At 39.3% G+C, this 26,610-nt stretch overlaps 1 protein-coding gene across 4 annotated transcripts in view; it reads right to left on the bottom strand.

The window, feature by feature from the left end:
• The window catches only part of EFNA5 (ephrin A5), a 225,442-nt gene that overhangs the window by 147,264 nt on the left and 51,568 nt on the right, over window positions 1-26,610 (bottom strand). For 2 of the 4 annotated variants that reach the window (XM_082191502.1, XM_082191501.1), the window contains exon 1: window positions 1,671-1,921. The exons of the other annotated variants lie outside the window; for them this stretch is intronic. In XM_082191502.1, coding sequence (XP_082047628.1) covers window positions 1,671-1,906 — 236 coding nt within the window. In that variant the 5' untranslated portion in view covers window positions 1,907-1,921. Of the gene's footprint in view, window positions 1-1,670; window positions 1,922-26,610 lie in introns of those variants that run through there. 4 annotated transcript variants of the gene reach the window in all.

Raw genomic sequence — 26,610 nt, forward strand, 5'->3', positions numbered from 1 at the left:
GAAACTGTTCTTAACCTGAAGCACCACTTTTGCTAACCTGAAGCACCACTTTTGCCGAGGTACCACTGTATGTCATAAGACTGATAAACTGTGGTGTTTAAGATGGACACAAAGCAGGGCTGCAAAACGTACTTCTTGCAATAAGCTGACCTCTCAGTTTACAGAGATGCTGTATGCTTTTCACTTCCTTAAAAGGCTGGCAATTCACTATGGCTGTCACAGTAAGCAAGTTAGTAGTATAATCTGAATGGGCCAACTTGCACACTTTGCTCTTCCCCACTAGCATGCAGAAGAAACAAAACCAAGCCCCAAGGTTTAGGGTTGCATAGAAATCAGGGCTTGTGGTTTCTTTTGTTGGCTGTATTACAAGGAAACATTTACTTGTTTCTGATCCATTAAAAGTCATCCCTTGTCTGTGCTCAAATAGGGAAATGAAAATAGTGGCATGCAAAAAGATCCCAGGTTTAACCCTGGTTTCTCCAGGTATGACTAGAAAAGTCTCTTGCCAATCAGCATCAACAATACTGAGAAAGTTGAGCCACTGGCCTGACCTGGTATTAAGACAGCTTCCTTTTTCCGTGACTCAAGGCAATATTAAAATAATGAGGCTTTCCAAATTTATGCATTTTATCAGTACATTAAAAGCAGTATTAAAATAGTACAAATGCAATAATTTAATTCAACAGGAGTAGGAAAATGAGGAACTCTTTGAGGTTAGGCTCTGTTTTGTGTCTATTGCAAAAGTAGCAGAATTCACAAAAGTATGTGTAATAAACATATTAATCCAAACATAATAAACAGTGGCAAACTATTTTTTTTTCAACAGCAAGCTATTGACAAACCATATGCCTACAATTAAGAGTCTGTGTAAGTGTTCCACAGATGTGTGTGAGGAATAATTCAATAAATTCTCTTCTCTTTCTGTATGCAGCTCTCCACAAATTTCCTTCTTGGACCTCTGTAATCACCCAAGGAGGAGAAATTAAGAAAGCAGCAGCAGCTCTTACCAAACGCTGCTGCCATGTAATGGCAAGTTGAGTTCTGCATGAAGTTCCATTTAAAAAAAACCTACAGCCTGCAGAGTTGCTTCTGTTTACATCTGCAAGAGTGTGAAATTCTGCAACCTTCACTTTGCTCTTAATCCAGCAAAGGGGCAAAGAGCACTGGAACTCACTGGGTCAAGCTTTCAAGCCAAGGCTCTTGCTGATAATCCTCACTGTGATTTCAAGCTCTGATCACATAACCAGTGAACTTTTCACTGTGCTGATAACTTGCTGTCTTGGTAGAGTAAAACATTTCCTCCCACACCCACATCATTTACCAAAAGGGAAGAAGAAGAAGAAGAAGAAGAAGAAGAAGAAGAAGAAGAAGAAGAAGAAGAAGAAGAAGAGTACATAGTCTCCGAGAAATGGAATGAAAGAAGGCTTTGTTCATTTTGATGGTTAAAAAAAAATTAAAATGGTAAAGTTATCTGCTACCTAAACAAATAGCGTATAAACCAGACAGTTTCCCCCAGGCTACAAAAATAAGCTTGAATAATCATTCAGTGGAACTTTCCTGATCAAATTGCTAACACCTTTTGTAACCTCACATCCACAGGGAGATAGTGTGGAGCTCAAGCATAGAGAGAGGACTCAGAGCATTCCTCCCGTACAGTGTAAGAGGTTTACCTTATTCCCAAGAGATGAAAGATCTGACATTCTTTTGCAGCTACATAATGTAACGGATATACTCCCATCTGGTAACTTGTTCTGGATCCCTGAAGAATATTTTTTTCCCCTTTACTGCCCATCTCTGGAACATCTAGAAGGGAAACCTCTGTGGGAGAGGCTGTCACAAAGAGAACTGCACTGAAAGGGATTTTAAAGAGAGATGACTGACTGGCGTTGCCACATTTGGGCTGCATTCTCCACCGATTGCTGCACAGCCACAGATTATTAAACAATAATACCTGCTTCTTTTGGAGATGGAAAGCGTAACTGAAAATGTTTCACCGGCAGCTGTTTGATCTAACAAAAAAAGGGTAGACGAGTACAAATTGACTGTAAGAGGTTTCTTGTTCTTTCATGGTATTATATTCATACAGTACCTGGCTTTAACTAGCAATGGCACCCCCTGCTGGCTTCCACTCTGAACTTCCTCACTTTGTTTCTGGCTCCACAAGCATCTGATACAGCCCGAGCCAAATCAAAGCTACCAGGTCACAAATCATTGTTTGCATCAAATCTCCATCCAAAGCTGCTTCACCCAAGCCCAAACTCCCAGGTATCCCATCAATCCTGTGCACTCAGCATTCACAGCATCATATGTGACAGAAACAGACGGATCTACTGTATTTTGCTGAATGCTATGGAAACCACTCTTGCCAACAAAAAAATGGGGCTTTCTACAACATGCATATGAAACAAAATATCTGCACTCACCACATGCACAAGAGTAAACTGAATTTCCGACACAAGTGCAGTATCTAACCCATGGGGTAATAGAAACCCACAATGACAAAAACATTCGTCCAAGAGTACAGATTTAGAGATTTTCAACAAAGCACAAAGGGGACTCAAGTTTTGACCCAACTATTTTCGTTTGTATTTAAGTCACAAGGGCTGTGGAGAAATGTAACCAGATTCACAGTGATAGAGCTGCTTCTCACATAGGATTTTGTATTCTTAGCCTGAAAGCTAAGTTTAAAAAAATATAAAGGGATGTAAGCAAGTTTGAAACACGGTTTCTCTGTAATATACACAGCACCTGACTCCAGTATTGCTTATTGCTAATATAGATGCTTTTTTTTTTAAGTACAAAATGTCTAATAAAAATCAGCAAAATGTATTCTGGCACTGACGTTGAGTAGGCAGGAAGCTGGATTTCCTATTTTATTTTTATTTTTTAAAAAGCACTCATCACAGAGATCTCAGAGCTTTCCAATGTACAGAACTCTGTACTTCCTTTACACTTTCCACCTCCAGAACTCTGGACTAGATTACCCTCGGGATCCTTGCCAATTCTATAATTATATGAAATGCTAGAAGTGAAATCCTAAGGACACATACACAAAACTAAAACCTACTGAAATCAGAGGGACTGCCTTCTAAGAACACTTGTTTAGGATCGGAGAATAAAAGTTCAAATGGTACAGTGTCTATCATTGCTTGGGAGGGGGTATTAAGACAAGGGCAACTTTAAGTCCAGTTCACATCCATATTTACGTAGCTTAGCCATCAGCTACCAAAGAATTTGAGAGCAACCTGCTGTTTCACAACTTGCATTGATACTGCATAACAACATCTTTCTGCCCCACAACTACATTTCCCCCTTTTCATCACCACTGCCGTAGTAACTCAGCGCTCTAACAGAAAATATGGTGTAACACAAGCAGCGAGATTGTTTGAAAGCACATTCCCACCATCATCAATTGGAAACGCTTACTTAAGGAAAACTGCCGCTAATATGTTCCAGTCAGCAATGTCCCTAAGATGACAAAAACCAAGTGTAAAAATATGTGTCGCTTAACCTGATGGCAGGAGCTTTGATCATCTTTCGGGACCATTCATTCTTCCTTCTCATTGACTGATAAACCATCCCATAGTTTCCTGAGCAAACTCTCCACCTGTTAGTCACAGTGAGGCAAAACAAACCAGTGAAGCTTAAGCTGTACAAACCTCCCTAAAACTATACTGGTTTCCATCTAACCTAGGAACGAGCAGAGACAAAGTGAGTGGGCAAAAACTAACAAACTTCTGGCCTTAGGATTCTTGCTACAGTTTCCTGAGCAAGGGGAGAAGACTGCAAAAAGACAGGCTTATGCTATACCGGCTTCTAGTGATTACTGAGCAGTATGTAAGCTGAAAATGCCAGCAGTCTCAATTGTTTATTCTCACTAAAGAATGAATAATGGAAGTGAGCAAAAAGGAAGCCAAAGAGGTTCAACTGTGCCCTGTGCTTACAAAGTATTCCATGCACATTTGACCACTATCACCATTAAATGTTGTTGCAGAACACGCATTTGAACAAGACCAAGTAAACTTTAGTATACCTTGTACTATCTGAACCTTACATTATCTATCAAAAGGTCTAACTCAAGGCATCAACAATTACTGTCTCTTTATATGGTCAGTTACAAGAAAACGTCGGCTCCCTACTTCCCCAACCAAACTTCTAGCAAGACAAAATTAGCAAGGGGTGTGTGGAGTGGAATGCTACTAAATCAATTGGATTGCTTAAGGTTCTATGTCGCCTAATTTCCTCACATCTCCCATATTTTAATGCTGGCATACTTCCAGGACTTTGCAGTGCCAAGATTACATATGTCACAGTCCATTTCATTGCATGGAATAGCAGTCTAAAGCTTCCTTTCAAGTTAATTAGCTATAATAGTCAGTTGGGGGGGGGAAGGGGGGGAAACCTCCAAGATAATGTGACATCTAGTCAACAAATTTATAAAACAAGAGAAATTGTTTTGCAAACTGGACCGCGAAACACATATCATCAGTCAATATCATCCAATTTTGCAAGAAACACAAAATAAGACTGATAAATGAAAACCACCTTCATTGGGTTTAAGCTAATACACCATTAATATGAAAAGAATTTGACAGTTTACATAAGGGATGTGACCTGGTGCCAACAACCTCTGGCTTCTCCATTTTCCAGATGGAAGGAGATTAGTCTAAAGCCTTTATTCTCATAAGAAGATTTTCCCCCCATGGAAAAACTATAAAGGACAATTCTGTTCCAAACTTCAAGTCTCCTTCACAAACGTCTACTCAATTCTGGTCCCTTACTAATGCCTATTAAAAGAAGCCCTTGGGCCTGAAGCTGTTGGGAGAAAAAGACTAATGCAAACTCCACTTTAATGCCTGCCTTTAAAAGATCTATTGACAAAAGCAGTGGGGAGAGTTTGGACCAATGTTAACTTAAAGAAAAAGGTTGGTGAGTTTCAATTGTGGATGTGAACGCCTGCTTGAGTTTGATCTTGATGGGCTTAAGGCAGAGAAAAGTTAAGCCTACTTGCATATTAAAAATGCATTAATTTTAAATTCAGTATGTACCATTTCTCTCACTTTGATTTATAAGCATCACTGGAAAAGACTTTGAAGGACATTCCTGTTTAAAATGGTAAAGAGCCACAGCACAGGACACTTTCTCTTCTTTGAAAATGTTAATATGAAAAATTGTCCATTGACAAAGCATGACACCATGTCCCATTAATCCTTAAATACAGTAAAATGGAAAACTAGAGTCTTTCATTGGTCTGTCCAGTGGAAGACATGGGTAGTTAATCAAAGAGAAAACATCTCTCAGATGACTTATCTCTTGCATACAAAAATTCATAACTAGTACATCTAATCAGACAACACACACACACACACACAATATTTATCCTTACCACATCACTATGCAAAAACAGTTGCAGAGCCAAGCAAAAAATTATCATCACCAAGAAACATGGTCTTGTCCCTGAACTTGTAGTTAGTGTCTGAAATGAAGCACAAGTTAAGGAGAAAAATTCCTGCTCTTTTCTCCAGAATGAAGACTAAATCTTGGAGGAAAGAGGGCAGAAAACAAGTCCTTGCCCCCCAACAGTAGCTAGAGAAGGCCAGAGCCTGCTCTGACTTTGCACACAGTAGGCACTTACAATCTGGAGTAACCACTGGGTATGGAGTGAACCTAAACAGTTTCACCTTCCCAATCTAGCTCAGAGATGCCTTTGTGAGTAACATGCACCCTGAGTGTCTGTTGTGAGCACAGGCAAAGCTACATAATTCTGCTTCTTCCTTCGACCCAATGTCCACTGGATGCAAAAGCAAAGCAAGCCCATCAGCTTGCTTTTACACTCAATTGACATTGTGTATCTGACAGGTGCACAAATCTCCACCTTCCTTTTCTAGCTTCCAGTTGGAGGTCAGAGGTTTGTCATGGCTCTACAAAAAAACAAACAAACAAACAAACAAATCCCACATTTCAGCCAACCTGTTGGACTGTGGGGGCAGAAAGTTTCGTTCCTTCTCCTCTTCAGCTCCAGGCTCAAAGGAGGCATTAGATTTATCTTGTTCTCCAAAGCTTGACTCCTGTTTCACCGTGGCAATAGAAGGGGAAGCAAAATTACTGAATCCCAGACATCTACAGGGAATTCTGCATGCCAAGTTCCTACACGCAGTGAGAGCAATTTCTCCCTTCTATTGGGATCTTCAGTGAAATTAATTGCAACTGCGTACGATGCAAGAATGTTCAAATATGAATTTTGCAGAAGACCTCTACAGTTGATTGTGCATTTTGTGACTTCTAGTGCATGGAGACATTTGTCCCTTAATACTCATAATAAAAATCACCCACTAAATGCACACTGACCCAGCCATTATAGGACCATCTTGAAATATTAATCAAACAAGTTACTCAACCTTAAGTAACTTGAATGAAAGCCAAAAATTAGCTATATTTAGCTTGCTGTAAGAACAGAACAACTGTCAATTTTACCTTCTTTTAATACACCCCCACCCTTTGGAACAACCTTTATAGATAAAGATAATTTTTCATTCCCAGCTTTATAAAAGGAAAGATAAGCGTACTCTAAATCCCTTCACAATAAATGTGCTCTTCTAAAACCTAATAACTGATAAAGTTATGGCAATCAGATAACCAGTTTAGAAAATTGTTTAAGGAAATGAACACTAGTACATCACAGTACTAAACTTCCCTTTAATTGATAGTGTGCTTTTTTGTCAACTGATCACTTTTTAAACAATCAAAACCTGCAGTTTTATTCATTAAATTAATTTAGAGGTACACTAAACATCTGGGGGTAACCCAGTTAGTAATGTTAGTAATCCAATAACACTTTTTACAAAATCCATGTCCTGGGGGGCAGGGGAACGTTCCTTTGTTATTTCTGTTAAGTGATACCTGAAAAAAATGTTGCCATGTGGAATGGTTTTGTTCAGTGCTCCAGCCAACCCACCATGCTGTCTTCCAGGATACAACATTCCACTCCCCACCACTCAACTCAATCCCACTTTACACTTGCACACTGATACCACCCTCTAGCTTCTCAGTGCACCTCACCTTGGAAACACTACCAAGGCGGCCTAGTCATGGGTCAACACTTACTGGACAACACCCAGCAGTGACACTATCAATAAAGCCTCCCCTGCCAACCAAAGGGTCTGAGATGGTTGAACTTGGCAGATGCAAGCTTAAGGACAAACCCTAAATGGTGTGTGAACGTAGTACTAATACCTTGAACCGGGTCCAGTAGTAGCTCTAATGCAACTTACGCCCTTGTTTGTACTCAAGAAAGGCCTTTCCTGCAATATAAAGCTGATCTCTTTGATCAAGTGGAGAAAATCATTTCCCCTACCAACAAAGCACCTGGTATTCAGTGATTTATTGCTATGGATTTTCTTCTTCTGCCATGAACAAAGACTTTAACAACAACAACAAAAACCCCTCTTAGATTGCAGTGATAGCAGTTCACAAAATGAGCCTTCACTCTCCATCCAACTATCACGGGCTGATTACATAAACTAAAAACTGACTTTTATAATCATAACCGTCTCCAGGGTTGAAGATACCTTTATCTGTTTATCTGTTTACACTTATGAATTACTATTTTTAAGTGCAGAGTGGGAAAGATATACTGCAACAGCAAAATAAGCATTCAATAACAGGGAAATCCTAATGTTTCTTCAACTATCTGTAAATACGTGCAATAAGAGGAAGAGGAAAAGATACCATTCCAATTATTGTTTAATACACATTAGATAAGAGAAGCAATGTCCTCAATAGAATTTCAGAGGAAGCAGTATAACAAACAGTGGGTTTTCCTTCACTATGAAATGTTCTATGGCTGAGAAGTACAGGGGGGAAAGTATCAACTCTTTACAAACTGGTGTTTTTTTTCTATTGGAAAAGCAATCCTAATCCCTGATCTGTAATGCTGAAGTGTTTGGAGTGGGTAGAGAATTCAAAGATTAATAAGCCAAGAGGTATGAGGTGAAGAGGGTACACAGTTGGGGCATATAGCCACTGCCACCTTGCCCACATCGGCTGACTGTATAAGCTGAAACCATCCCCTCAGACATTGGGTACTTCATCTGTAATTGCAGCAACTGCAGATCATTCTGAAGTCGAGCAACTTTAGCCTCAAAGTGTGTAGACAACTAGTCATAACGGAGACCCTTCTCACACAGTCAGATTCAGTAACCTCTGGACCAGAGGTCAGCAAACTTTTTCAGCAGGGGGCCGGTCCACTGTCCCTCAGACCTTGTGGGGGGCCGGACTATATTTTGGGGGGAGAAATGAACGAATTCCTATGCCCCACAAATAACCCAGAGATACATTTTAAATAAAAGCACACATTCTACTCATGTAAAAACATGCTGATTCCCAGACCATCCGCGGGCTGGATTTAGGCGGCGATTGGGCCTACTCATGCTTTGGACCTTCCAAAACAACTTTGCTGGCCAGCTACTAGAGGATGCAATGCAAGCTGCAAAATGAGCCTGCTTCACAGTTCACCCTGCCACAAGGTACACATGACTGTATACACTACCCACTTCTCAACTAGAGCCAGGGCTTTTTTGGCTGCGGCTCCAACCTGGTGGAACACTATGTCACAAGAGACAAGGGCCCTGCAGGACTTGACATCTTTCCGCAGGGCCTGCAAGACAGAGCTGTTCCACCAGGCCTTTAGTCAGGGCGCAGCCTGACTCCCTCCTTTGGCAATCTTTACAACACTTTAGTTTATGGTTGCCATCAATTTTGATTTTAATTAATTCTTATGATGTTTTTATAATGTTGCACTATTTTAGTGTTGTTAGCCGCCCTGAGCCCGGCTTCGGCTGGGGAGGGCGGGATATAAATAAAATTTATTATTTTTATTATTATTATTATTATTATTATTATTATTATTATTATTATTATTATTATTTTCAGCCTCTGCATGGATACTTAATTTACTCAGAATTACCGTCCTGAGGTTCCCCAACCATGCTAGAGATCCCTTCCCCCGCCAGCTATGTCCCAGATCCCATTTGTAATTAGAATGGTCAATATTAGAACAAAATCTTTGTAAGTCCCTGCTACCTGCCCACACAGACCTATTTGAGCACTGTTATCTGGCATTGCCAAATACAACTGAGAAATTTGGGCCACAGATAATAAACTAAGGCCCAGTAGTAGGCACATCCCACACTGTCAGGCGGAAGATTTTAATGCCACCACTCCTCTCAGTGTCCCTTACTCAGAAGAAATGCTCACCAATCCAAACCTCCACCCTCCCAGGCTCTCACCCTGGGGAAGAATCAAAGGCCTAATGTCCACAGTGCCTAGGCTAAAATTCTGTATCCTTGCTGACAGGCAGGGCACCCTTCCACCTCACCAAAATCATGTCCCAAAAGGGTTGCCTACCGCTGAGCCTGTCCTTAGGCAGGCTCTGGGCCACACCCATATCTCAGCTGTAAGCACTCAGCCAGCTACCAAACATTACCACACACTGCAATCAGCCCAACTCTCCAACTGATGCAGACAAAACACAAACACTCATTTCTGTCTGGGAGAGCAGGCCAGGCAGGGCCCACGATAGTGCCAACCAGCCTCTCCCTGTTTAGCCCTCCTGTAGGTCTGTTCCCCTCAAATAAATGCATACAATAAAATAAAAATAGTGGGTACCAGAAGACATGAAAGGCACTAGTTAGCAGTTTGACATTTCTATGCAGATCCCACATGTATACATGAAGAAACGGTGAACATTCACAACCGTAATATCTGCAATAATACCATCTTTCTAGTTATACTGTTTTAATTTTACAGCTGTAATGAGAAAGAAATGCAGAGACCCAATTAAGCTTGAATAGAACAGAATTTCCTGACAAATCCCAGCTCAGCAATTTCACACTGGAGCCTCCCTTTGTTGGGAGTATGGCGAATGAGGTCAGGAACAGAGTCTCGTGAGAGACTGAAATTATATTCTATTCATTTTGAATGTTGCTATCTTTTCATTTGACTTTTTGTGTAGAGACTAACCTGACCTAGTCAATGTGTCTGTATCTGTCTTGGGTGATCCATAGCTAAGTATCTATGTTAGATGGTGTAGTTAGGTGTAAGCCACGAAAGGCCTGACATATGAGAGAAAAATATTATCTAGGACTGTAGAACATTGATGATACCTTGAAGTGGCTTTGGCTGGGAGCTGCAAACAACAACACAAAATATTTTGTCACTTTTTCTTCTGGGTCTCAGGCATCTCCTGAGTACCAGTCTGGCCTTGTCAAACAGTTTCTTCATTTCAATGAATAGGCATTGTAGTTATATAAAAAAAATCTGGTGTAAAAGTTGTCAGGTGCAAGTCCCTGTCTGAGAAACAGGAACAAATGTGCTCATTGTTTTCATCATCTGAATTCACATACTTTGAAATACTGAAACAGTATAATGCCACTTCACATCAATTGTGTGTTTCGCACCATTGTGTTTCAAGTGTCAATGCAAAAGGCAGGCTATCCGTATAAATTAGGCTACAGAGTTCAGGCCTTAAGGAAATGCATATTTGTGTGCGTAAAACAACCCAGGGGGATAATCCACTCTGTAAACAGCTTCATCTGCCAGACGTATGGCATGAGAATAAGCAAATTAAGAGGGGTGGATGAACACTTATGTGCTTACAAAATAAGAACAGGTGCTTAACCCACCCTGCATGACATTCGTTTTACTGAACACCCAGCACGATGGAATATGTAGTGTGGGTGAGTCGTTTCCGGCCTGGCAGGAGGCAAATTGGGCAAACATGTTTTCAGGATTTCTATGAGCAAAAGAAAATTCATAAAGTCAACTCTTTATGATGTACCTAACTTTTAGATTAAACTCGGCAAGGTGCCTTATCTTGAAACACATCATTGGTCCATCTAGTTCAGAGTCTCCACTCTGTTCGGAAACTAGCTCTCCAAGATTTTAGGCAGGAGCTTTTCCCTATTCTACTTGAAGACACCAGGGCTTGAACCTGGAACCCTGAACTATGGTCATTCCCCAAGGATTTCATACACCTCTCCAAAACTGAATCAGAGAAATCATTATGATGAAGGACTATTCGTTATTTTAAAACAGTCAGTTTTCTGTTTGTGGTTTTTCACTGTTAATGCTGCAGTTACTTCTTTGCAGTTACTTCTAGAGAACTCAATTCAGTGCAACTGACATGCAAATTTTTGTCTACCAATAGTTTAAGACACACAGTTCCTCTTTTACCATCAAAGATTTGTGACTTGCCCTTGGTGAAATTATGTCAGACTACATCTGTAGAAGTGGTGCTCGATTTCTCCTTCCCAAGAACATTATGCAATCTTCTTGGCCAGGAGCTCTAAATAACCTCAGCCTCCTTCTTAGACATTGAAGTTATACTTGTCACTTGGTATTTGATTAAACAGGGAAGGTAGACGCTCTGGTATAGTGGCAGACAATATAAACTGCTCCACTCCTTTAAAATGCTGCATCATAAATGACCAATAAGCAAGTGGAAGTCAGCATGCTAAAAATATTAAGCTCCTAGCCAGTCCTCACAGACACTTGCAAGATGGTTCACTAAGTAACAAGCATCACACAACTTTCCCACCGCTTCCAAGCAAAACGTTTTTTCACCAAGATCAGCTTATTTCCATTTCCGATGTCCCCAAATTAATCCTGTTTGCTCCTTCAACCTTCTCATAGACAGTGTCAAGCCTTAAATTTTACACTGTAAAGTAATCATAATATTCTCTGCTTCATAACAATACTTGAGAACTGCAAAAAGATAAAAAAGTTATCAGGCACACAATATGTAAGTTAATACTGTTTTATACCATAAATTGTTCTGCACTGGTTGATGGCTGCTGTAATTACTAGGTCAACAAGGTTTGTGTACCTGGCAAAAGAAAAGTGCTTCAAATTCGGAAACAGAAAATGCAGAACAAAAAAAGTAACAATTTGCCAAGAATACATAGAGAAAATTATCAAATATACTAAGAATGCAAATGGATACATGTCACAAGCCACTGCTTAACTTGAAGAGAAGTTTGCTCTTTTGAAGTCCTGCCAGAGACCTCAAAGCTGCAAATCAGGCAGCTTCAAAAAAAGTTGTAAGAAAATAATAATAATAATAATAATAATAATAATAATAATAATAATAATAATAATTTATTATTTGTACCCCGCCCATCTGGCTGGGCCTCCCCAGCCACTCTGGGCGGCTTCCACAGAAACCAAAAAACACTAAAATATCATACATTAAAAGCTTCCCTGAATAGGGCCGCCTTAAGATGTCTTCTGAATGTCAGGTAGTTGTCCATCACCTTGACATCCAATGGGAGGGCATTCCACAGGGCGGGCGCCACCTGTGGATCATAGCTCCACTCGTCAATAGGAATAATATTACAGATGTCAACAGAAGCAGGATCATACCCATTGTGCCTTCTAAGAACACAGCTCAGTTCTCAAACTGAATGCCTTTCTTGTTATCCTGAAAGCTCAGAAAAATAATCAAGGCATTTTTCATGTAAGCAAGCACACTCTGTTCTAAAGCAACATTGGTAATAACATGTGACAGCAAAGAATTTCACTTCTGAAGCAGAATTTGCTTGGAAAACGTTGGTATCTTTTCTCCTCGCATTATGACAATGCACAGATGATCCACCCCTTCATTTTTTTTAAAAAAAGGGTTATTGAATATAGATAGTCTATTTAAAATCCTGTAGTGCTATGGGCTGTTAAACAAATCTGTAAAGTTAGATTTCAGAATCTGTGAGCTACAGATTTATCGATTAAAAAGAAAATACTTTTTGAGGATAGTTGAACACCCTACTAGCTTATCTGAATTTTTCTCAGTGACATTGCTATCACATAATAAATGTAAATTTAATATTTATTTCTTGTGAGGATACAAAGAATTGCTCCAGACATTATCCAAAGCATTGAAAGAGATCATGAATAACTCTCTCCCCACTGGCCATTTTCACGTGTGTGTGTGAGAGAGAGAGGGGGGGAGGGAGAGACAGCGCTTATCTTTGGATACGAACAGAACAAGACGCATATGAGAGGAAGTGTACAGCCTTTAGTTCCAATTACTTAGAAATAAGTAACAGTAAATATTCCTAAGAAGTAAAAGGTAACCACTGTCAAGTATAGGATCAATCCAAATTACCAAACATTTTCACATGAGGGTTAGGTGAGGGAGATTGGTTTTTCTGGTATCCAAAACCAGACTTGCCAAATGAAAAAGATTACGGGGAGCTTCATAGCTCTTCCTGCCACCGCCGCCACCCTCTCCGCCAGCGCAAAAGAAAATAGCAAATCTAAACAGCAGCCTCTTTCTTAGAGAACCAATGTGAGCTCAGCTGACATCAGTGGGATTTATAAAGCTATAAAATTGTGTGCCGGCTGTAAGAGTGCTCACTGGCAGCTGTCACTATGAACTTGTTGCTTACATCGGAATCTTCCAGTCTATACCTTCCATGTAAGCGGCAAAACCCTTTCTGTGAATATGACTGTCAGAAAACGCAGTTAGAACTTCATTATCAAGCCCTACTCTGTGTGGTGGTGGTGGCAGCAAAGAAATTCCTCACTGGTTACACAGAGTGCCTCAAATGGTTGAGGGCATTCTCCAACCCTGATATGCATGTTCCTGAGAGCTCCTTCACATTTTCTAAGCACTTATAAATAAAATTGCTTATATCTGCTACAGAACAGATGCCAAGATTATAACAGATCAGTTTAAAGTTGTGTCTAGAGCTTGTGTTTTGTGTTACCGGATGAATTTCAGTTGTTGAAGTGTAAGGATATGGACATGGTTCTTGTACAAGCATGGCCTACCAACTGTACTGTTCAACCAATATTCATCTTGGCTCCTAAGCAGAGAGATTGACCAGATGGGCTTGGGAGGTGGAAATTATGGAGCCATCCCAGCTGTCCTTTCACAAAGTTGTGAAAAAAGTTTTTTTAAAAAACTCCCTTGTACCCAGAATATTATAAGAACTGTATTCTGATTACTAATATTCCTTCCTAGGCAAGATATTTAAACAGGCGTGGGTTGTACCATCCAGTGAGTCCCTGACCAGAGGGAGTACTTAAAATCTTGAAGTTTGAGTCATTCTGGGAAAACTAACGGAGGTGGAATTAGAAAGAGAGTAATTGGCATCTGGGTTTCTAAATTGGGAAGTGAACTTAGATAAGGGTATAACAGCTGCCTTACACAGTACAAATTTAAGTAGGTACCTAGTGAAGGATATTGATAATATTTAGTTTTATATATTTCCATTAATATACACTGTACATTAGTGCATAATATACTGTATGCTAGCATATAAACACAAACAGGCACAAAGGTGCCCTCTTATTATTTATGTATATATGGTTTATATGCCAAAATGGGCAGATCGGCAGAGCAGAGATGGTTATAACCCCGTATCTGCTCAACAAGATAATCAGTTAGTCAGGGAGTACTGTTTCTACTTTATTTTTATTTATTTTTTTAAAAAAGAAGTTGCACCTTCCACTAAAATTGGTGGGTCTTTGAGGAGGGAGGAAAAAATTTTCAGGGTAGGAATATGAACCCCTTGAATTGTGGATTTAGCCATCCCCGTCCTATAGCTCAATAACCTGCCATCGTTTCTTAAAAACTGGCAAGGCAGCTCTTCCACATTTGCATTGCCATCAGTGGATACAGGAAGTAGTAACTTTCATCATTTGCTGTTGTAGAACAAGAGTCATAATACGTCATAATACAAAAAAATAAAAATGTAGGCACCGTTCTAATAAACTGCCTGGGGAGGGGGAAAAGCCTGCTATCACCTTTCAGTGGTTTTAGCCAAATCGTAAAGTCTGAGTTGTGCAGCACACCAGGTCTAGAAAATCTTGTAGGCACCCTTGCACATTTCAGAAGGTTTGGTGGTATATGAAGATACCAACATCTACAGTTGGGTGACAGCAGTGGGAGCTGTCCTTCGCAAGAATTAACCAGTTGGTTTCTTTTGAGACTTGCCGGCTTTGTCAAATCTGTGACAAAGGAAAAGATGGGTCAGTTCCAAGATAGTCTAAAGTTAAGAGCAGCCAGCTGTGTGATGGCAAACACCAACAGGCAAACCACTGAACAAATAAGACGATAATCAAAACCAAACAAATTCGGAGGACTAGGCAATTTTACATATTTGAGCAAAATGAAGGGAAACAACACACAATGGCCCTCCACCTCTCACTTCTTTTTTTAAAAAAGTCTTAGCTACAAAGTAGACAAGCAAATTGAAATAATCATCTGAGAAGACTCTAGGTCAGAAAAGCCACAGATCACATCTATGCTGTCAGAAATCAAAACAAATAAGATAAGTCTTCAGCACATGAAGACGCTTAGAATTATGGAAGAATCAGAAAAGTTAGTAGCCAAATAAAATATTTTGTGTCCAGTATAAAAGTGACCTCATGCAGATCTCCCTGTTCTTGATCTCTTCAACTTCTCCTTAAATATTCATTTCCCCCCTTAGCCAGTTACACTGTACTGACACTAATCTGCCTTGAAATTGGCTGATTCTGCTCCAGCCAAAGCCAAGTTTCATCTGGTTGTCTTCGCTCCAAACCCAGTCTATGCTATATGGCAGAGGTTATTATTAAAAACTATATATTATGTGCACATGCTGCAAGAGAGTTCCTAGCTTGCAAAAATAACTATTATATCTATTTTCCATTCTCTCAAGTCAATGAGAGAGATTGGTAGTGGTGAAAACCTCGTATGGAAATTGTTCTCTAAATCCATTATTAGCCATAAATGCCATTTAGCAACTGGCATCATACCTATTTAATATTTTTCCCCATTTTGTTTTGTGGATGCTAAGGTGGGGTAAACCAGGACGGAGTAAAGAATGCAAGGTCCATTGACATTATGCTGAGCATTAACCACAAGGGCAGAGAAACAAAGGATTCACACAATCAATTACGTCTGGTAGTTTAGTTTATTCCTTTCAAATGAGCAGGTGCTTTGGCTCCAGCAGAAGGGAAAAGATTCTTAACACCACTCCGTTTTCTAATGATACAAGTATCATTTGACCAACCAACTATGAATCAGCATTCTTCCCCCTGCACAAGAATAAACATTCCCTTTTATTATTACTAGATTAAGTAATATAATACGGGTTCTAAAGCTATGTGAGAAGCATGAAGAAATGAATTCTAATTCAATATATAAATGTGTATATACTAGCTCATACCTCTGAGAGAGTCCTTCCTGCCCACCTTCTCTTCCTGAGCAGATTTTCTGGTGAGAGGTATAGAGCTTTAGGCTGTGCACATATTACTTGCTTAAAATACAGCTGGATAGTTCTTTTTTCTCTCACTTTGCATCAAAGCTGGTGTAAGGGGAAGTGTTTCATACGAAACCATTAGACAGACACATGATATGGATTGTGGCTAATGTCATGTCCACAAAGCTTCCCAAGCCAGCTGTGGGAACACACGAGTAAATGGATGTGAGTCCACAGCTTCATCTCAAAGCTAAGAGACATGCAGAATCTGCAACTTTTTTCACTTTAGATGAAACCCCTCAAAGTGTCCCGTAACTCTTGGAACTGAACAAATAACACCCAGCTTTGAAATATATGTATTGCTTTAGTTCCCACCCTCATTTCAGATCTATTTGCATACAGTGGTATCTCTGGTTGCGAACGGGATCCATTCTGGAGCCCCATTCGGAACATGAGCAGAACGCAACCTGCATCTGCGCGGGTCATGATTTGCCGCTTCTGCGCATGACGTCATTTTGAGCGTCTTCGCATGCGCGAGTGGCAAAACCCAGAAGTAACCCTTTCTGATACTTCCAGGTTGCCATGGGATGCAACCTGAAAAGACGTAACCTGAACCGAACATAACAAGAGGTATGACTGTACCTAACAATTTACAGACTATATTGAATGGAAAATCATCTGTCACACTTAAAATGCAAAGGGGCAAGTATGAATGTGGGCATGCCAAAGTGAGCAGGAGTCCAGCACACAATTGTGTGGCAAAGCAGAACATAATGCAAGAAGTACAGAGGTAAGGACCAATTTGGGGGGGGGGGGAATCAACTAGAAAGTTAACTGGAGGTAGCTGGCACTCATCAACAACATCCCATAAAGGTAAATTCCCTTTACCTTTACCTTTACCTTTACCTGTTCCCTGCAGATGGTCAGATATGACACACCAGCTCTACACAATGAACTGGATCGACTCATTCAGGTTTCACCCAGGGATTCAGAAACTGTGCATGCACCCAACTGGTCTCTGAATTCAAGGCCCCATGTGATATACTGTGCACAAGAACCAAAGGTCTTGCATTATATAACCCTTTCCATCACGGTGACAGAGGCTGTGCTAGTGCTGTAAGACAAAAAAGTAATGGAGACAAAGTTAACAAACTCTAAAAATAAGAAAGGTTATTATATAATCAAAACACAGAGTTGTTCATAGGAAATCAGGTCCACTTAATTCTGCCAAAGACGTTGATCGTTTATTCTGGCATGACTTACACAGGCTGATGTGCTGACATATATCACTGATCTGAACTTATGCTATGCTATCGGGGCTCCCAAAGCCCATATTTCAGTTCAACAACCAAGAGCTTAATCTGTTTCCAAGATGGATTTCTCTCCTTACATCTCAAGCACATTTAAAACACTGTTCGAGAAGCATGGGATTCTTGAAAGGGTGGGTGGGGGTTGAAAGAGAATCTAAGATACCATGCTGATCGCAACAAAGTTATAGGCCAGTGTCAATGGCAACATCCCCCATCTCTATTAAGTGTGATTATTATTTTTACTACAAGATGCTCTGTTGAAACAGTTCTCATGAAGTCACCAAAACACACTTTACTGCTAATCCATTTTTTAGAAGCTGTCTGATACAGAGAGATAATTTTAAATATAGTGATGTTAAGGGAATAAACTTTGGACCAAGGGCATCCTGGTTTAAATCCCATTCCAGGCATTAATAAATTCCAGCCTTCAATAAATCGTTGAATAAACCAAATAACTAAGTTTATGCTAGCCACAAACACCACTGTTTACCTGTTACAATACACAACTTAGCTTTATGAGTAAGTCAACAAGACTTACTAGCCTTTCTGCTCATGTGATCAAGTCAAGGTGGTGGTAGGGGAACCAACAACACAGGAATCTACCTTCTTAAAGTTTACACACGTCAATAGATAATTTGGTGTGTGAATGTTTCAAACATTTATCCCCATGAATACAGTGATTTTAGTATGGTTTTGTGGTTACTGATAATCAAATGGCAACACACAGTCAAATAAACACATCTTAAAGTACCAGTCTATTACACAGAGATTCTCTTTTTCAAACAATATATGGGATTGCGCAAATGTTGAAATCCTTTTCAATAAATATACTGTATATGTAACTTTACCTTCACTGTACAAACTCATGTTGATAACCTAATAAACTTAGCTAAGTTTGCAAGTGATTCAAAACTCCTGCTTCCACTAAGCAAGGCTGAGCTTTTCCTCGAAAAATTAATAATAATAATAATAATAATAATAATAATAATAAGAAGAAGAAGAAGAAGAAGAAGAAGAAGAAGAAGAAGAAGTTATTTCTACCCCGCCCATCTGGTTAGGTTTCCCCAGCCACTCTGGGCGGCTTTCAACAGAACATTAAAAACAGAATAAAACTCCAATCATTAAAAACTACCCTAAACACAGCTACCTTCAGATGTCTTCTAAAAGTCAGATTGTTGTTTATTTCCTTGACATCTGACAGAAAGGCACGACTACAGAGAAGGCCCTCTGCCTGGTTCCCTGTAACCTCACTTCTCGCAGTGAGCCTCACTTCTCCCAAAGAGGCATTTCAGAAATTTGGACATTTTTCTTTTTCATTGCCCAACAGTCAGCCTTAGTTCTGATCCGCTTACAATTCATAGCAATCCCCCTTCACACACACCCCTCTCACACTATGGCAAGGCGATACAGCAGGAAAAGACTTTACAGTACTGTGCCTGGCAATCAACTCCCTTCCCATTAGCTACAGATAGTTTATTGGATATAGCATAATGGAGAATCTTGGTTTTAAAACTATTGTTGAAGTTCTCTTACACAGTTGGGTGATTTTATGAATATAGTAATAACTATAACCTTTAGAATTCAAGATGAGAACAGCAGATGGAACCTAATTAAGAGAAAAATTATTAGTCTTCATAAGAAGCAGGAAAAGTCAAGGTACTTTAGAAAACGGAGGTCTTTTGTGTCATTCCGTAATTGCAGAAGCAGTTTATCGGATAGACTGTAGGGCTCTTTAAACATTACCCTAGTCATACTGGAGCCACTTTTCTGTTAGCAGTTCTAGTGGGGGCTGAGGCTAGATCTAAATTACCAACAATGTGGGATAATTCTGAGTGTTTTTCCCAATTGCATGACCAAATCTAATGCAATTGGACTGCACCAATGCTTGGAATGCTTGCATGTTAGTGCAGCCGTATGAGAGATGTTCATGGAAATGCAATATATTAAGCCACACAATTTACGTTCAGTGGATCTTGTCTGAAGCCAAAATTATGTACAGTATAGTCAAAAGCCACTGGGTTCAATGGCAGGTGAGATAACCAATATCATCTTTTTTTTCTTGAACCCCTTTTTTGCCATGCCCGTAAAGCTGAATGCACACAAGTTAACTTTGTGGGCTTAATAACCAACACAACTACAGTAACAACTAGGGAAAACATTAAAACGCCTCATTAACAGGCAGGCAAGTGTCCAGAAGTTAAAGCTTGAGAATCCTGATATCTAAATGCCAAATAGCAGAACCGGAATACCTGGGTTGTCCTTCCCATCTTAGCAGGAAAAATTTTTTCATTGTATTTCCCCCCCCCCCATTTTATCTCTGTTTTTAAGAACATGTATCAAAATATCCGTTGGGCTTCATGGAAACCCTCTGTTACCCTTTCCTGCTCAGAACTGATGAGCCATACTTTAAAAGGCAAAAGTGAGTAACCTTGCGGGGGGGGGCATCCCCAGGAAATCTATGGATTTGAAATCGCATTTCTTCCTTTTTGGTGGGGGTGAGGAATAATCCTGTTTTTTATTGTTGTTGTTGTTTTTGTAGAAGTAGAAAAAAATATGGAAGCAAGAGACCACGGTAGGTAATAGTGGATCTCACGTGTGTGTGTGTGTGTGTGTGTGTGTGTGTATCACACCCACCCACGTATAGGCAAAACGACACTTGAGTGTAAAATAAAAAAACAGTAAAAATAAACACGCTGATAAAACAGCACCGATGGGATAAGAAATAGTAAAGTTGTGCAGAAGTAAATATACACTGACAAGCTTACTCACCCAATACATCATTCCACACATCAAAACCAGGCCTCATTAAAAGATAGAAAAGTACTAGGATGATCTACACTTCCAGGGATTGCATCACCGTGCTTATTGTTTAAAAAGTCATGATTTTCAGAGGTTTGAAGAGATTCACCAGGAAAGCATGTGATAATTATTTGATGGCTTTTTATTTTATGTATTCAATTATTTTTTAAATAATAAAAAACTTGTATCATGCCTAATTTGTGAAAAATTCGGGGCAGCTAACAAGTCAAAACATGAGAACAATATATTCGATGTAAAACAATTCCGAAGTTGAAACCAACCACAAAAACCACATATAATCTGCCAAAGAGCTTTTTTGGACAATCACATCTTTATCAGCCTCCTGAAATCATATTGCAATGGAGCCTGATGTGCCTTGCTTAGTAAGTCATTCCACAGAGTGAACACAGCTACAGAGAATGTCCTAGCCCTGCTTACTATTAGCTGTGTCTCATGAGATATAGGGATTTGGAACAGGGCCTCACATAATGGCTGGGGCATGCAGAGAGACACACACACACAAAAAAGGCAGTTCTTCAAAAAAATGAGTGACCAAACCATACATATTTCCCAAACTGTGAATGTGCATTCATTTCCCATTGTGTTTACATACTTATCACCATACGTATAAAATCACTGCAAATGCCATGAGTTCACGGGAAATGATTTCAGCTCAAGGGGTAGCTAGCCATATGTTCAAATTTATTTATAGTCCCACATTATAATATTATTATGATTCATTAACAAAAGGAACGTCTCCAGGTTACTTAAAGACAAACTTGTAACTGTCTCAAGAAAACTTGACATGGCAATACTTTTCTGCTTTGTACAGGCATTCCAATTTCAATTCCCATTTCCCTTCCAGTAGTTCCACCCCAAACACGGAATAATCTGCCCCTTTCTTCCTACTCATGACACCTGAAAACCTAAAGTGAAATGACAACTGCCTGTATTGGTTTATTCTTCATTAACTGTTTGCTTTGGATCAAGTGAAACCGGCAAGGAAATGGACAACTACTCCGTTGGGAGAAGAGTCATGTGGGACAAATTAGAAGCTGCTGCATGATTCTGGAGTAGAGGGTGGAGAGGGGGAGTACATGGCTAACTGGAGGCAGCTGTCAGGATGTGGATTTTATGTTTATAATCTGCCTCCACCCCACTCCCAAATTCCTTGTGGATATTACGAGAGAAAGTGTGAGCCTGACCTATGAGGAGAGCAGCTCCGGTCTTCATCATAAAGTCATGAGAACATAACCTTACCTACAAAAGGCAATTGCCCAGCCAGCAAAGAAATACAACCAAAACAGGTTTTATATGCCTTATTCTTCTTCGCATCTTCTGATATAAATACCATAATATATTGCTAAAATTGCCTTTAAGGAAAAAAGGAAGATACCTCTTATAGGCTAAAAGCTTTGAATGCAGAAGTTCCCAGCTCAAATCCTTATCAACTTCATATACGATGGAGGGAGGAACCCTGTTCAGAGAGCACTGCTAATACTGGCCTAGATCAGGCCAGTTAGCAGGACCAGCGGTCAGGGATGTTGTGAGTTGTAGTCCCAAAATAGCTGGAGACCCAATTTTGGGAAACACTGGCCTAGATGAACCAGTAGTCCAACTTGATATAAAATAGTAGCTTCCTAGATTCCTGGGGTAAAATCTACCCACCAGCAGATGAACATCGTTGGTAGACAAGCTTCCACCTTTCCCCCTGCAGTCTTGATTATGAAACTCTGTGGAAGATTTGGGGAGTAAATAAGGAAAGGTAATCTGCTTCTGGGACACAGGATGTCACCCCTATGCACAGCATAATGTATGACGGGCAATGTCTTCTCATGTATTTCCACCAAACTTCTTTCAGAAAGAACACACACTACTTATTCACTATATTGCTGGCATTTGTCTTGTCACGAGAGACAATGGAAGAGTGCACCTTTCAAAATATAGCTGATTAACAGTATCCATTTGAAAGACACTACACCCATCACCTCCTGGCAAATAGAAGGGGAAGAAATGGAGGCAGTGAGAGATTTTACTTTCTTGGGCTCCATGATCAGATGGTGCAGATGGTGACAGCAGTCACAGAATTAAAAGACGCCTGCTTCTTGGGAGAAAAGTGATGATAAACCTAGACAGCATCTTAAAAAGCAGAGACATCACCTTGCAGTCAAAGGTCTGCATAATTAAAGCTATGGTTTTCCCAGTAGTAATGTATGGAAGTGAGAGCTGGACCATAAAGGCTGATCGTTGAAGAATTGATGCTTTTGAATTATGGTGCTGGAGGAGACTCTTGAGAGGCCCATGGACTGCAAGAAGATCAAACCTATCCATTCTTAAGGAAATCAGTCCTAAGTGCTCACTGGAAGGACAGATCCTGAAGCTGAGGCTCCAATACTTTGGCCACCTCATGAGAAGACTCCCTGGAAAAGACCCTGATGTTGGGAAAGATGGAGGGCACAAGGATAAGGGGACGACAGAGGACGAGATGGTTGGACAGTGTTCTCGAAGCTACTAACATGAGTTTGACCAAACTGCAGGAGGCAGTGGAAGACAGGAGTGCCTGGTGTGCTCTGATCCATGGGGTCACGAAGAGTCGGACACAACTAAATGACTAAACAAGAACAACCACACCTTTCTATAAAACATCCAAGGTCTTCTGCCTATTAGAACATATGAATATTACAGAAGAAAAACCTATTGCTATGGCTAGTGGCTAATGCAAATAAAGTTTCTATCTATCAAGGAAGCAAGGAAGCAGAAGAAAAAACCACAGATATAAAACTTACAGTGCAGTTTGTATACTGTCCACATCTGACGGTATAAATAATAAATATTATTATTAGTATTACCTTTACCATTGCTACGCATAACAGTGTAATGTAAACCAAATATCCAAGCAAGCGTAATGTTTAGAATGCTGCAGCAACCTACCCAAAGGAAAGAATAAAAGTGAACTTATTTTCTTCAACCACAGTGAAAAAGAACAAAAAAAACCAAAGAAGTAAATCGGGTTCAAACTGCAGTGACTTTATGCAAGTGAAACAAACCTATCAAAAGTAGTTTTTCTTTAACAGTTCAGATGGTTTGATTTTCCCTGCTGGGTGAACAAATATATGAATTGGATATGCTTCACAATGCATCCATGCTTCTTTCAGTTCGATGCAGACAAATAATAATAGTATTCATCACTATACTCTGTACCTTAAAGTTTGCAAGATTCTTTAATATGAATCTTAACCCTTACACTTGCAAGCAAAATATTCATAAGAGCAATACAGACATTAACACTGCAATTCTATACAGAATGCTATACAGTACTCAGAAGACGCACCAAGTTAAATGGGATTTACATTCAAGGAAGGTGCATAGGATTGCAACCTAAAAGTCATGTGCAACATTTCTAGGGAATGTTTCTACATTTGCATATCTACTTGGAGCTTCAACAATAGGCAAAGCATTTAATAGAATCATAAAATTGCAGAGTTGGAAGGGACCCCAAGGGTCATCTACTCCAACCCCCTGCAATGCGAGAACCAATCATTTGACTATCTAGAAATCAGATAAATTTTCTTAAGGTTTTTTTTGTGGGGGGCGGTATATAGATCTTAGAAATATGCCACACAAAGGGTGGGAAAAGAAACTCTTTTCTCCCGAAATGAAAGATTAATTATCAAATTGTTGCAAAAATAAAAGATTTTATATTTTCAAATGTGTTTTTTTTAAACTCCATTACTCAAATTCCCATATATCTCTCGCACCAAAATTAAAAGGTTTTATTTCCAGTGCTTATTTCGATGAAGTAATGTAATAATATGCATAAACAAGAAATTCATAGTAATTTCAACTGAAAGAATTAAGCGGTTTTCCCCTCACACATAGCTAGAGCAGACCTGAAATTAATATTTTACATCTCAGTTATTCCCATGAAACACAGATGTTTTTTTAAAAAAGATATCACCTTAAAGTGATTTGCATCAGGAAACAAAACATAAAAAGCATAACATGATGAGAGCATAACAGCCAACAACTCCATCTATAAAAGCTGGGAAATTACTGGGTGCCAAGCATCTCTGGATCTAGCCATTTCAAAGTAATTAAACATATTTAATTAAATACTCAGCTGATGAGAAAAAAGAACCCACAGATTGCATCTCTCTCTCTCTCTCTCTCTCTCTCTCTCTCTCTCTCTCACACACACACACACACACACACACACACAGAGAGAGAGAGAGAGAGAGAGAATTAGGAGGCTGAATTCTTTGCCATAAATGAATTCATACTTCACCATCAAAATTATCAAAACATTATTTATAGTTTATATTTAAAATTTCTTCATAGTAACAAAAAAAGATGAGGGGAAGAATTTGAACTGACAAATCAGAAGGGTCTTGAAAAATAAAAAGGGAGTTGAAAAATAAAATCTAACAACACAGCTTTGACAACACAGCAAGTTATTCATCAGCCTATGGAATTTTCATAACAAACTGAAACTTGCTCAAAAATAATTTGCAGAGATGTGTTATTCAAGTTATTTCTTGAGCCAGAAGCAGGCAATACTACTACACGATCTCAGGGGAACTTGAAGTGAGGCAGGATGAAGACGGCAGCAGTTTAAAGACTGCCAGTGCAAAGATCCAAAAACTTTTGTACTTATTGCAGAGTGGGAAGTAGTCAACCTTACAACTTCAGCACTTTGCTTTTTGTTTTACTGCCATTCTGGGGAAAATATGTTCCTGTACCAAAGGTCTGGTTTATTTTTTCCACCTCATGGCAGTAAAGTGAAATTACACAATGGAAAACTATAACTGAAGTTCAAAAAGTTATGCGGGAAATTACTTTACATTTTCATACTCCTTACTGTACTTTATCTGATGCATCCTTTTCCATATGGCATAAATAATAAGGATAATTAGAATTTTGTCTTCTCCATTAAGTAACTAGTAGTAATCCGTTATCTCTTTCCCCCACCCCTCCAGCAGCAAACAACAATTCTCTCTTTTTAGGCTCTGTTTAAGAACAAAATATGTCATACATCTCCTTCAAAAAAGAGCATGAAAGACACTCTTGGGGAAAATAGTGTGTGTTTGATTCTTTAATTATAATAAAAACACTGTTTTTGGGTAGAGATGGGCAAAAATTAAAAGTGACAATTCTGCATGTTAACTACTAATTTTATTTAAATTATTTTTTATTAAGTTGTAGCTAAAAATTCACATCATAATTCAAAACTTCAGTAAGGAAGTCTTACAGAATCTATATTTATAGCATGCTCTTTTAAAATATACTGCTATTTATTACTTTTCAGATGGAGAAACCTGTCGTAGAAAACTCAAGTCTTACACTTTTGTGCAACCTCGAGCACTTATAAGCAAACATGTGAACAAGAATTCGAATAATGACCGAAACCTTTGCATAGTCCCACATTTTATTAAAAATTTCTATTACTGAGGCTACAGCTTTTAAATAAAGAATTAAAAGTAATTGTGTTCATGCCAGCTAGGGCTGCCTCACTTCCCTTTTCCAAAGGCTTTTCTCCTTTGATCTGTCCATCTCTGTTATTAACAGAAGCTGCAGGGGCAGCAAGTTCAAGTCAAAATAAGGTAAATAATTCCTAAGCAGAAGGCTGAAGCCAACGAGCAGACAGACGTCGAACGGCGTTAAAAATAAAATCTTAAATTGAAAGAATAGAAAAGAAATCTACTCGGGTTATAACCAGAGGTCAATGGATTGCATCGTTAAGAGAACTGCCTGTCAGCATCAGGGCAGCCATAGCTAGTCCTAAGACTGCAACACCTTTCGTATGTCTGCCAACTAATTCTATTACCATAGTTCTTTCTTATCCATAGTGAACATCTAACTGATAGAGTAAGTGCACATTCAAAGTATTCTTTTCAAAGTATCAGCATTATTGCTCCACCCACAATGTAATTTAGAAAATGACAGAAGCGCTCGTATCATAAAGATTCGCAAAAGGGGCAGACCCGAATTTCCTATTAATTTATGAATGATATGTCAATGTTTGATGATAAAGAAAGAAAGAGACAGCAATTGCTACTTTGTTACCACGACAAAAATATCTTTCCAACTTTCTCATTATGAGGTAATTCACTATAAACCAAGCAATACTTCTTTATCCAACTATCGGAGAGTTTCATGGTAATACCAGAAGGGGGGTTATTAGGCACCATGGTTTCTAAGCGTAACCAAAAGAATACAAACCTGTAATAGATTTCTCCTTACATCTGGTCAGGAAGACA

Source organism: Podarcis vaucheri (assembly GCF_965113315.1).
Source record: "Podarcis vaucheri genome assembly, chromosome: 11".
NCBI classification, from domain to species: Eukaryota; Metazoa; Chordata; class Lepidosauria; order Squamata; family Lacertidae; genus Podarcis; species Podarcis vaucheri.